The sequence below is a fragment of the Alligator mississippiensis genome, chromosome 13 (assembly GCF_030867095.1).
Source record: "Alligator mississippiensis isolate rAllMis1 chromosome 13, rAllMis1, whole genome shotgun sequence".
Taxonomy (NCBI): Eukaryota; Metazoa; Chordata; order Crocodylia; family Alligatoridae; genus Alligator; species Alligator mississippiensis.
Window position 1 is genome coordinate 30,106,480 of NC_081836.1, and position 12,698 is coordinate 30,119,177.

The window sequence follows — 12,698 nt, forward strand, 5'->3', positions numbered from 1 at the left end:
TTCCAGGTACGGTTCTTAGCAGCACACACAAAATGACCTCTTCACCATGGTGTCTGCCTTGGTTAATTTATCCCTCAGTCTAATGGGTGAATTGTTGTGATAAATGCAGCATTAGGAGAAGCATCATTTCTATATACTCACAGGCCATTGCCCTGTCTTGATCCCCTGTTGTTCCTCTTCTGCCCAATGCTTCAGGAGTGTGCGTGTCACTGGCCCTGGATCACTCCCCTCAGCCATCTTCCCCTGCCACCCACTCCCACAGCTAGGAGGGGCTCATGGCAGCAGTGGGAGATGTAGAGGGGACAAATAAACAGCAGAGAGGAGCCGCAGCAGCTTCTTTTGCTTTATTTCTCAAAAGGCCTTTGTTGTAACAAAGAAAGCCAAGGCCTGAGCCAGCCACTGCCTCGCCCCCTCCAAACACAAGTGGCCTCCAAGTGAGCGGTAAGTGGCAAGGGCAATCAGTGAGGAACTGGCTCACGAGGAACGATTCACATTGCCTGAAGCAGACACCAGGGGATGTTAGCACTTTCCAGGGCAAGCCTGCTCCCCCTAGGCCCCGGCTGTGTTGCTGGAGATGGCGGGGCCCACGGGCCTTATGACAGGCAGGGGTGGCGGGGACAAGTCCCATGCTCACACCTGGAGCAGGGGCCTGGCCTCTGAGCAGGGAAAATCCTTTGTGGTCTCTCTTCACAAGTGTCTGTTGGGAGGGAGCTTCCAGGAGCTGGGCCTGGGCCCTGAGGGCTCTCCAACTCAGTGACCAGCTGCCTCCTGGGATGGGGACCTGGGGCAGGAGAGAAATAAAGAGACTCCTGAGGATGCAGGAGGCTAGAGAGGAGACAGGCTGGGTGGGGCAGGGGAAGGGGTAGGGAATGCTACATCATGTGGTACATTCATGCAAGATACATTCAACCCCACAGACATCTGGCCCCTCCTGGCTCACGCTTGGTTTGGTCATCAGCAAATCCCTGCTTCCAGGTATGGGGCCACAGAGCAAAGCCCAGGAGCTGGTGCTCTAAGCAGGGAGGGAGGAGGGAGGGAGGGAGGGATGAGGGGCTCTGCAGAGACAGAACCATCAGCCTCAGGTGCCTGCTGCAAAGGGCTAAGCACCATGGCATTGTCCCCTCGCTCCAGCACTTGCCTCTATCCTTCCTGCACAGTACTAGAACTAACCTCCCTATGCAGCCCCTGCCATCACCAGCTACTGCACAGCTCCACGGTGGGCATATCAGGAAGGCCTTGGGACCTGGACACATGCATGAGATGAACCAAAATGTCCAGGGACAAGAGCCAGAGCAGCCTGGCTGCAGGAGGAAAACACAAGCTCACATATACCCAAGGCTGATACCAACAGCCTCACACAGGCTTTCCACAGCCCAAGAGGTGGGCACGAAGGGGAAACCCTTGAGGGGTGAGAATTAAAGACACAACGCAGAGAAGTCCGGACTGGCTTGACGCATCTGCTCCAGGCGAGGCAGAGACCAAGCCCCTCACAAGGGTCTGAGCCCCAGAGAACAAGGCTCAGGCTACAAGGAACCTAGGGACAGGTTCTAGCCCATTCTGTACAAAGTTTGGGCAAGGGGCATACAATTCAGTGGACGTGAGAAGGGGCTTTAAAATTTGTTTGGCGAGGGAAAATACCCTTCAGAAGAGATGGGCTGAGGACACCAGGCTCAACCTGTATAGAGCTGGGCTCTGACTTAGACCAAAGCAAGACGCTCGGCCTCAGTGCAAATGTGATGGTGCAAAATCTTGCCGTATGGCTTTTCTGGGGAGATTTCGACTACATCCAAACTAGAACAGGAAACATCCTTTCCAGTGTGGAACTGACTCAGAGCCCGTGGGTGTGGGTGGATGCCTTATTCCCAAGCCAAGTCCTTCCCTTTTGAAGGGGTTCAGAATCCAGCTGTGGCCCATCTTAAATACCCAGTCCCCAGTGTCATTTGTGGGACCATTCCTTTCCATTACAGCAAACAGGTTTTCTGCATGACTCCTTTGGCCCTTTGCACAGTCTGGGTTGAAGAGGAGGCCAAACTAGAATCCAATTAAAAACTACCCCACACCTTCTCCCCAGACCTAAACACAATCTTGTCCAAGGTCCACAAACAATCAATAAATCTTCTCCCATGTTCACAAGGCTTCTGGCCATCCTGGCTCCAGAGGCAAAGGTGATAAAATAGTCAGAGCCTGTTCCTATTAGACTTCCAGACCCATTTTGCAGACCCTAGGGGTTCTGACAAGTTAGGAGAAGCAGCCAACCCTGTGGGGGCTCCTCCAGACCCAGCCTCTTCCTGTCATGACCTAATGCTTCATAGGGATCACTGAATCCCAACCAGCCTCCAAGCTACTCTTCCAGTGGCTCATATCACACAGCAGAGGCATGATCCACCATGTATGGTGTTGGTGACCCTCAACCCCCAGTGGGAAGTACAGAGCAGGGTGTTGAAGCAGATAACCCCTGAGGTCCCTCCCAAGCCCCAAGTTCCATGAGGACAGCATTCTGGATGTCATGGAGTACAGCAGGTTCACCTGGGCTTGGCCCATCCAGATTAGCTGGCAGAGCTGCCTCCCATGTAGACCTTTGGTTGATCCATCAGCAGCATGTAGTTTCTTGGAGGAGAGGCTGGCTGTTCCATTTCTGCTTGTCCAGGACACAAACTGTAGCAAAGACTGTTAAAAAATACTTGAACAAAGGGACCTGTGCTCAGGCCCAAGCAGAGGGCAGTGGGTTGGGGGATTCCTGTTTAGGAATCAGTGCAATTCAACGTGTGCTTGTATCTGAGGCCCAAACCCAGTGTGAAGGCTCAGCTGGTTTGTGCTGGATGCACTTGGAGCTGGAGTCTGCACATGTTCAGTACCCATGGTTGACATACCCCGCAGGCTCAGCTATGATGGGACCCATTTCTCAGGGACCTGAGCGAGTGTGAGGCAGTTTGGAGGCTAAGTCCAGGTGCCTGGAGGGCAATGGGAATAGCTGGTGACGAAGCAGGTCCAGCCATGGGTCCAGATAGTTGCCAGAAATCTTTGCTGGAGCAGTGGCGTGGGGATGGCCCTTGTCCTGAAGGCACCAGTGGGGAGAAGGCTGCTTGGCAGAAGGCTAGGTGGGTTGGGATGGACAGATCTTCACCCCTTCTTGCTGTAGGACTCTGGAGGGGACTGGTGAAAGTAAAGGGCCTTGGCAAGACCAAGAACACAACTCTGGACACAGGAAAGGCTCAACTGGGAAGGACAGAGGCAAGACATGGCGAGCAGTACTTTTTGGGCTTGTCTATAGGGACAATGGCTAGGCCTGTCCCACTATGACAAGCATTAATCCAGAGCCGCAACTCAGTGATGGTGTTTTGTCACCAGTGGCTTCATACCAAGTGGGCTTCTCATTCACACCCAGAATGCCATACTCCACTCTGCAGGGAAAGGTTTCCCACAGCCTAAGCATGACTAAAATCAGCCCCGCCAGTCCTACAATCCCTTGCTTAGAAGAGGATCAACTGACTGCGTCACAGCCTTTTCCACACTACAACACTGCTAGTGCTGGACAAGCCAGTGCTAGTGACAGGTGGAAAAGGTCTCCAGAGTAGAGATGGTTGAGATGCTGGCTCTTCACCAGTGGCCTGGAGCATGACATCAGGAACAGGAGAAGCAGTCCTGACAACTCAGCTCTACCCTCCTGTCAAAGCTGGAGGGACACGGGTGACATTGGCACAGCTGCAGAGTTACAGTCTGGATGCTGGTGGGCTCAGGGTTGCTGTGGTACTGTGAAGCTCGGAGGTACAGTCAGCAATCCTCAGGAGGTGGCAAGGACATAGGTTAAACATCCTGGTGGGTCTCACTGCCAATGGGAACGGGGAGCAGTCAATGCCTGCCAGTTTTTATCAAGTCTGAAAGGTGCTTCCAAGTTCCTTCAGGGAAGGGCTGGGCTGGCACTGGCTGCCACCTGGCTCTAGCAAAAGCAGCTCTGAGGGATGTTACCTGCCAGGACAGAGCTGTCTGCAGATGGGTCAAGGAATGGCTCTAACATGCTGGAGCTCCTCCCCGAACCAATGGCAGGGAAAGCAGGGCATGTGCTGGAATGATGAGAAGAGAGTGGGGCTGGGTAGCAGGTTGAGGGGAGCCCAAGGCCCACGTGATGGCAGGGAAATCTGGGACCTCACAAAGGGGCTTCTCCCATCTGGCTCAGGATAGGATCTGCTGTCTTTTTTATTGGGGACAAGGGACAGGAATGATGTTGGGGGAGCGGTAGACTTTACATTTCTCAAGGCAGGCAAAGTGGGTAGGGTGCCCTGATTTGAGGGGTGGGGAATGAGGGCCAAGCATCTGTCCACCAAGCATGTCTGTAGGGCGGCCATTACTCAGCATTGGCGCGCTCCCGCAGGGCTGGCAGCGTCAGTGTTTCCGGAGCAGATTTCTTCCGGGGCCTGTCCTTGGGAGCGCTGAGGAAGTCTGGGGGATCATCACTCAGTGGTGTAGAAGGGGCACTGGCTGGGGCGCTGTGAGTGACCGGAGCTTGCCCCACCTCACTTATGGAAATGGAGGGTGTGACCACACCAATGATCTCGTTGGTCGCTTCCTGGGTTTCTCTCTCATACTTGCGCACCTCCTCCATTGTCATTCCTGGCAAAGGAAAACAGAAGCAGAGTTCACAGGCTGGCTTGGGAGGACCCACCCGTCTGCTTCTGCTTGGATGTGTTAAACAGAGGAACACGGGGGTGAGGCTGCTCTGGGAGTGGCTCTCACACACACTGGAGAGACATCCTGAGCACAGCCACAAGGGAGGTTTGGGGGCTTGGAGTGCATGAGACAAAGCAGGCAAGTGAAGGGTGAGCAAGCCTCCCCAAGTGTGTCAGCAATGTGGGGTGGCCAGGCCCTTTGTGTTCATGTGCTGGGCACAAGCCAGCTTCTACATCTACTACCTGAGCCACGAGGGGTGGCCTCCTCCCTATAGTCCTCACCTTGCTTCTAGCTTACCTATCCCAGTAGGCACTGTCCATGGAGGAGGATGCTGCTGCTGTGGCTGAAGGCAATTCTCACCAGCATCTCTCACCTAATCCATGAAGATGTTTACACAGTGCCCCTTACTGCTGTCTCTAAAGCAGCCTGCAGGTCCAGGGGGTGGAAATCTGCAGTCCTATCAGGCTAAAGGCCTAAGCCACAGATGAGATGTTGAGCTTGAAACCACAGCCTGAGGAGACTTACTCACTGGAGGGGGATGGAGGATCTTTTTCAGTATCAGAAACAGTAGTTTTCCTTAGGTTTCTAATTTTTCTGTAGTGTGGACCACATAACAGAAGTTGCCTTATTGCTACCTCCCCTCTCACATACAATTCCACAGATCATCTCTGCTCCAACTGGGGATGCAGCAATGTCCCTGTGGCAACTAAAGCTGTTCCTTCCATGGAAAAATAAGGTCAGAGAAGGAATGAGGTATTCTTTGAATACATGATCCAGCAGCTGGGAGTGAGGAAGAGTAATCAGCATCATGTGATGCACAGGCTCTGTACAGAACAGGTGCTGCTGGTGGCTGATGGGCTGCAGGCTGGGCAGAAGCTCCAGCTCACCTCTGTTGGGTTCCTTTCCCCAGAGGGCATTATTCTGTGGAGCTGAGGCTTACTGAAGTACCTATTGAGCTGTCTCTACTGAGGTTCCCATGACCACCTTGGCCAAGAGCAAAGATACATCAGGAAGAATAGAACAAACCAATTCCTTAGCTTCTACTGCTGTCCTGCTGCCAGGATGTGCGCATCACCCTGGTATCTGAGTGCCTTGCTCCATGTAAACACTGCATGACTGGGCAAAGCTCTACTGCCCTGGGAGAGTCTGTCCTAGTTTTATGTAGGTTTTTCTCCCTTGTAACTTGGTTAGCTATTGTGTCATCTTCTTCACAACAGGCCTGAGAAGACTGAACTGCTTCAGAAGACCCAGGAAATATGCTTTAGCTGTTGTGTGGAGTCAAAGATGACTTTAAAGGCCAAGTTTCCCCATGGGAATAAATTTTCCAAGGAACTTGTAACAGCTCTTATCTCTAATAGGCTGAACAGGGCAGCAGAGGCCACCAAGCCAGAGCTTTCAGATCTGGTTCTGAGCTCTGTGTGGGTTGATTTAATTTACTGTCCTGTGCGTATCTTCCAGGCTGCCCAGTGTCAGGGCTGTGGCTGAGATCAGCATGAGAAGGAAGGAGACTTCCCTAAGCTTTGACGCTGAGGTTCTACAGGGAACTCACCCTTCAGTGACTTACTTCTACACATACCTGGGTGTGAAGCTCTAAGGGATGATGCAGTGCATGAAGCAGAGGGCAATAGGATTGGGTCAACAGCAGAGAAACCACCTCAAGGAGGCTGTTGAACACAGCAGTAGGCAGATGGCCTTGATTTCTGCCTCTTAGAGAGGCCAGGTCAAGAAAGAAGTATGGGGCCTGCCTATGTGCTATCTGCCTGCTGCCAGCTCCCTGAGGTCATCAGTACCCAGGCTTCCACTGTGGGCTGTTGAACTCCCTTGCAAAGGTTGTATACTGGAACGGCAAGGATACTGCAGGGCAGGAATGAGGTGTAGCACTGGGGAGGGATCAGGAGTGGAATGCAGGGGGTGCAGGCAGGAGGGAGGTGCATTGGCAAAGCTATGTGCAGGGAGATGGTGGGAGCAGAGGGAGGCGCACTGGCAGAGCCATGGGGCCCAGGCTGCTGAAGCAGGCAGAGTGCACAGAAGGCTTAAGGTACATCTGCACATCTGCCCTGGGGAAGCAGACCTGGCATCTGCTCTGTCCATACAGCTGTTGAACTCCTGCAAGTTCTGGCTCAATACCACCCCCCAGTGCAAGCCATTCTGATGGGAACTGCTCCAGGTGAAATATGTGGTCCATTTGCCATGGGATCGCTGAGAGCTCCCAGGATCTCCCCTACTCATGTGTAAATGTTTCTGGCTGCATGGTCTCTATCCTGTTTTAACAAGCAGCTGCACTGTGGTCTCACAGCTATGGACCAGGTTCATCCATCCCCAGCACAATCACCTCTCGTTGTGGGGGATGATGAGCTCCCTGCAGAGTCAAGAAGAAGCCCTCACATGAGAACACTATGGCAGTGCTACCAAAGAGGAGGCAGATACTCTGATGTCCCACCACAGCCCCCACTGCAGAAAAGCCTGACCACTGCCCTGCATCAGAGAGGATGAGCGCCACCCTCTGGTTCAGCTCCTTTGCCCACAGTCCAGTGCATGCTCCAGTTCTGATCCAGACCATGCACCCTCCCTGGGCTGAGGCCACCCCCACCAGCCAGACCCCAGTGTAAAGAATGGCTGCCCCAGAGTGCACTCTGTGACCGGGGAGGGGCAGGGGTGAACTATGAGGCTGCATGGAGAAAGAGAAAACCAAATGGAAGGTACATACAAAGGGAGGTCCTGGGCGAGCTGGGCAGGCAGGAAGCTAAGGGTCCTGGCTTCCGAACTTTTGATTTGTGGCCACTTGCATCTGAGTCTCGAAGACACGGACCTCTTCCAGGGACATGTCTGTAACATGCAGAGAGCCTCTCACTGCTCGGCCAGCAGGGCAACACTAGGTGAATGCCCCACACATCCAGTCCAGGGCACAGCAACAGGGAAGCAAGTGCTACACCAACACCAGGGGCCACCAGCCACAGCCAGAAACACATCCACCCATCTGCCACCTGGCTTTCCATCCATTTACCCATCACTTGGGTTTCCCTTCTGGATGCTTACCCTCCCCACTTCACGCCCTACTGGGGAATACCCTCTGCAAGATGCACACTCTCCCATGCAATGGGCATGACCGCACACACAAAACACATTCATGCTGACACCTGCTGTCAAGTGCTCTCTACTTGCGCTTTGTACAGACAGGCTTACAAAGCTCTGCTTGAAACAGTGAGGTGTCCTGAGAGACAGGAAGGTCTTCAAGCCATGGCACAGAGACCCCACAGGGAGCTGTGTCACCTTCCCAGCCTGCATAGTCAGCCAGCTGCAGGGTTCCTCACAACTGGCTTCTCCCGAGTCATGGCTGTCAGTGCCTCATATAGGTCCATCGTCCAGAAGCAACACAGGCCATATCTCACACACACACCCACACACACCAGCAGTCTCCCACCGCTTACTGCAAGCTCAGGCATTTGCAGTTGTGGGCTCTTGAAAGCACAGACAGCGATATCCCCAAGAACAAGCATTCATGGACAGACCACAAGGTTTGCACAGACTTCAATGGGGCCCCCCTTTCAACAGGCATATGGCCCTCCCCTTTCAGGGCCCGTGCATCCTTAGAGGCTGCCCCTGAGCTCCCAAAGAGCAGCCAACCCTAGCAATCAGCAGGAGAAGTTGCTGTCTCTTGAATTCCCTATCCAGCAACCTGGCTGACCTAGAGCTGCCAGACCCAAGACACTGGGAAGCCCTTTGAGTCAAAGGGCTGACAGGTCTGGGAGGAGCAGGAGGCCAGGCACAGACCAAGAGATGGATGGATGCTTCTCTACTGAGCCAGCCTGCCTCACAGGATGCTGAGGGCTGTGGATGGGGGCTGTGTTGTTAGTAGCATTACAGGGAAGTGAGACTGTTAAGCACTACCCCAGAAGGCTGATGGGGAAAGAAGGTACCAGCAAACTTCCCAGCTATCATCTGCTCAGCCCTGATATCTCTGTTGGGTAGAGACCATTGGCCACTAAGTAGAGCCTGTGAAGGAAGCTCTTTGTGGTCCATTGGTAATTCTAGCAACCTCAAGATGCTTGGCCTGTGCCGCTCATGGGGTGCCCAATGGTAGGAGGGTCATGTCAATCCAAGCAGGCGATGGCGTAAAGAATGGTGCCCCCAGTTAGTCCAATCTCAGTCATTCCCAGCGGAGCTGCCGTAGAGGAGGGTGGAAGAGCTCTGGCAGCAGAGGAAGCCTGCAGTCACATCAGCTGGCACTGGGAGCACGCACCCCAGGGTTTCCTCTGAGGTTCTGCAGGCGATGAATGCAGCCGCCTGGCTGAGCTGCTTGTTGGCTCAGCCACAGCCTCACCTAATGGGGGAGGAGCTGTGTGGGAGCACAGCAACAGCTACTCCAGGCCTAGCTTCTCCTTTGTAGTAGCAGTAGCTGCTTCCTTTGGTTTCCCCATTGATGAAGCTGATCCCCTGGTTGTCAGTATGCTTCATGGTCTGCTCCTGGGCTCAGATGCACCAAAACCTTTGCCAAGTGGGTTCTGCTCTGCCCTTTTCTCCAAGAGATTCCCTCGCTCCATCCCTGCCCCCTTCCCCTGGGCAACACTGAGCACATGGTCTGCTGAGGATCCTCTCATGCAACCAGCCCTGGCTACCAGCTGATGTGCAGGTAAGGGCAAAGGCTGCTTCAGGTTCCGCCCAGAGTCCTGGACAGCAGTTGCTGGCCTGGGGCTGCCATGATGGTTTGGGCAGCAACACCCTCACAGGGAAAATGTCAAGTACAGTTGTGAATCCTGGGAGGAGCTGGGTGCTAGCTGGCCTGGCTGGACGCAAAGGCTGATGGACGTGGGCTGTGTGGTTTCCCTGTACACCCATCTCCAGGAGATGGGATTTTCAGGAGCTGGGCCTTCGTAGATGGCCCAGCAAGCTAGTGCTTCACTTCATGTCACTGCTGCTGCTATGGGCCAGCAGGGGGCAGCAGTGCCCAACACACAGCTGGCCTGGAGACCTGGTCCACAGCCCTGGCCCCACACAGACTAGATGGGAGGGGAGGAGCTGTCAGCACTCTATGTCTTCTTGTCCTCTGTTTGACAGACACTTCCTCTCTGCTTCCCCAGGCTCAGTCATGCCTCTCAGAATGTGAGCTTGAATCGCCTCCTGGTGCCAGCATTTCTGGACGATGCCAATGACGTGTGGGGCGAGAATCCTTCCAGCCATCACCATGATCTGGATCCATCTGCACCAGTTGAAGAGGAGCCATGTGCTCCATCTCTAATGTCAGCACAGCCCAGCTTCATGGTCCTTGCTGGGCAGCAGAGCAAGGCTGCAGAGCCACTTGGCTGTGAGCTGATGCCATTCTCACCCTGGCCCTGTCTCCTGCCCCGTGCCCCTGAACCAGACTCCAAGGCCAGTACCTCAGCAAAGACAGTGATTGCAGGGCAGCCCTGCACTGTGCAGAGCGCCCAGCCCACCCATGTGTCTAGGTCCCCAGGATGTGCAGCGAAGGGTCAGTGGCAGTGAGAGAGGCCATGTGCAAGCAGAGCCAAGCAGGAAGTGGAGGGTGCTTGTGGACAGATGGGGTGGAAGTGCTGGGGTGCGCAGCAGCAGGAGGCAAAGCCAGAACAGCAGTGAGCAGGGGTGGGGGTGTGGGGGGTAGGGTTAGTGGGGTTAGCAGCAGGAGATGGAGCTCTGCCTGCAGATGATCTTGCCTAAGCATTTCAGCTTGCAGCTATCTCTTGCAGAGAAGGTGGAATGCATCCTTAAAGGGCCAGCACACTCCTGCAGAGGCAGGAGGGGGGCTGCTTGGTGTCTGTGCTGTCTTCTTGCAGGAAGTCCATTAATTCCTTCCCAACACCCGCTGTGTGTGCAGGGGCCAAATTCAGCCCTAGTGTAAGTGGGCTAGCAAAGTCAACAGGAATTATCCTTCCTAGGCCAAATTCAGCCCTGGAGTGAATGCCAGCCTTCGATGGGGAACCTGATCCCTGGTTGGGCTGGACATATTCACAATGCCTTGAGCCTAGGAGGCAGCAGCCCTACTGGAGCCCTTATGCACTGCCTGACTCCCAGGGTGCATGAGGAGTGCCAGGGCCCCTGGCATGGGCAGTTCTGTTCCACATGCCTTCCCTACACATGAAGAATGGTCACCCTGGCACTCTGCCCTTACTAGACAGCACCAATCCCAGAGCAAAAGGCAGTGCAGTGTGGGCATGGGATACCCTCCTGCTCCTCCAGCCTGGGGGGAAGTGTGTCTGTTTGGTGAAGGGAAGGGGGTGACTCTTTAACCCCTGGAGCCCATGTGCCAGACTGTCCCTATAACTGGGAAAGAGAGGGTCCATTGAAGTACATCCAGGTGTTGTAACCAGCACAGACCCACAGCAAGGACCTGGGAACGGGGAAGCAGGGGCATGTTCCCTAGTAGAGCCTGGGGGGGAGGAGGGGCATCTCCCACCATCCTGGTGCTTAGCTTTGTTGCCCCCCCACAAGAGGAGCAGTACTGCAGGCCACTTACCGCACCACTCGTCTACCCAGGCGAATGCCTGTCGGTGTCCTATCAACAGGATGTCCCGGATCACCTGCAAGCCGCAGCACAGTTAGAGCCCTGGCATGCAGCAGAGTGCTCTCCCCTCCCCTCCCTTTGGCTCTACATGCACCCTCTAGGTAGAATGGGCAGTTATGGAGCTGATTGGGGCCCTCCCAAGAGATGGCATCTGCATGCCATATCCTAGTGCCCAGCATATGCCTTTTCTCAGAGCGCAGGGCTGGAGAGGCATCTGTGGGGTGGGAACACTGAGTTAGACCTACCCTCAATGAAGAACATGGCACAAGCCCAGGCCACATACTTTTCTTCAGTTCCCACTTACCAGGAGCCAGCAGGGCCTTCCACCTCTCCAGAAGGTCCCCACCTAAGCCTGGTGGGAGTCTTTACAGGCAGCCCTGCCCGACACCCCAGCTCCCAGGGAAATGGAGGTGCTCTACTCCAAAGCGTCCTGGATTTTCATAGATTTCATAGACATTAGGGCTGCAAGGGACCTTGAAGATCATCAAGTCCAGCCCCCTGCCCCAGGGGCAGGAAGTCAGCTAGGGTCAAAAGATCCCAGCAAGATAGACATCCAATCATTTCTTGAATGAGTCCAGAGTAGGTGCCTGCACCACTTCTGGAGGGAGTCTATTCCAGGCCTTGGGGGCTCAGACAGTAAAGAAGTTTTTCCTTATGTCCAGCCTAAAATGGTCATGGAGGAGTTTATGACCGTTAGTCCTTGTTATCCCTTGGGGCGCTCTGGTGAACAGATGCTCCCCCAGATCCTGATGCACACCCCTTACATACTTATAGGCAGCCACCAGGTCACCCGAGCCTGTGCTTTTCCAGGCTGAAGAGTCCCATGGCTCTCAGCCTTTCATCATAAGACCTATTCTCTTGCCCTCTGATCATGTGCGTGGCTCTCCTCTGGACTCTCTCAAACTTCTCGACATCCTTCTTGAATTGTGGAGCCCAGAATTGGATGCAGTACTCCAGCTGCGGCCTCACCAAGGCTGAGTACAGCAGGAGGATGACATCCTGAGATCTACCTGAGAAGCATCTATGGATGCAAGCCATAGTTTTGTTTGCTTTACCAGCTGTGACATCGCATTGGTGGCTCACGTTCATCTTGTGGTCAATCATGACCCCCAAGTCTCTTTCAGCCATGGTGCTAGCAAGCGTAGCACTGCCAAGCCTATGAGCATGCTGCAGGTTTTTTTTCCACAAGGTGGAGTACCAAGGTGGATGAAGAGATTCTACACTGTCCCCAAGCACAGGGCTTAGAAGGGGCTTTCAATAGGCCAAACTACACAGCCTGGAGGAGTCTGTAAAGCTTGACTGGGCCTGGGTGACTGACTGGGTTATTTATACAGGGCTTTCTAGCTTAGAACACTTCAGAAAGTGGTTTACAGGCTCTACTGAATACGTGTCACATTGCACTGCTGAAATGCAGCCACAGCAAGGGTGGAACAGGGCAGCTATTTAGCACACAGACATTACTGTAACCACATGAACTGCACAGGGTTTTTTAAAGGCAGGGGAAGCATCATTGGCC

At 54.1% G+C, this 12,698-nt stretch overlaps 1 protein-coding gene across 1 annotated transcript in view; it reads right to left on the minus strand.

The window, feature by feature from the left end:
- Positions 1-329: 329 nt before the first annotated feature.
- Positions 330-12,698, minus strand: part of LOC102570701 (cytoplasmic phosphatidylinositol transfer protein 1) — a 40,963-nt gene continuing 28,594 nt past the window's right edge. Inside the window, exons 9-10 of the mRNA XM_019493084.2 lie at positions 11,135-11,198; positions 330-4,608 (exon numbers count right to left, since the gene is read on the minus strand). Coding sequence (XP_019348629.1) covers positions 4,343-4,608; positions 11,135-11,198 — 330 coding nt within the window. The 3' untranslated portion in view covers positions 330-4,342. The remainder of the gene's footprint in view (positions 4,609-11,134; positions 11,199-12,698) is intronic.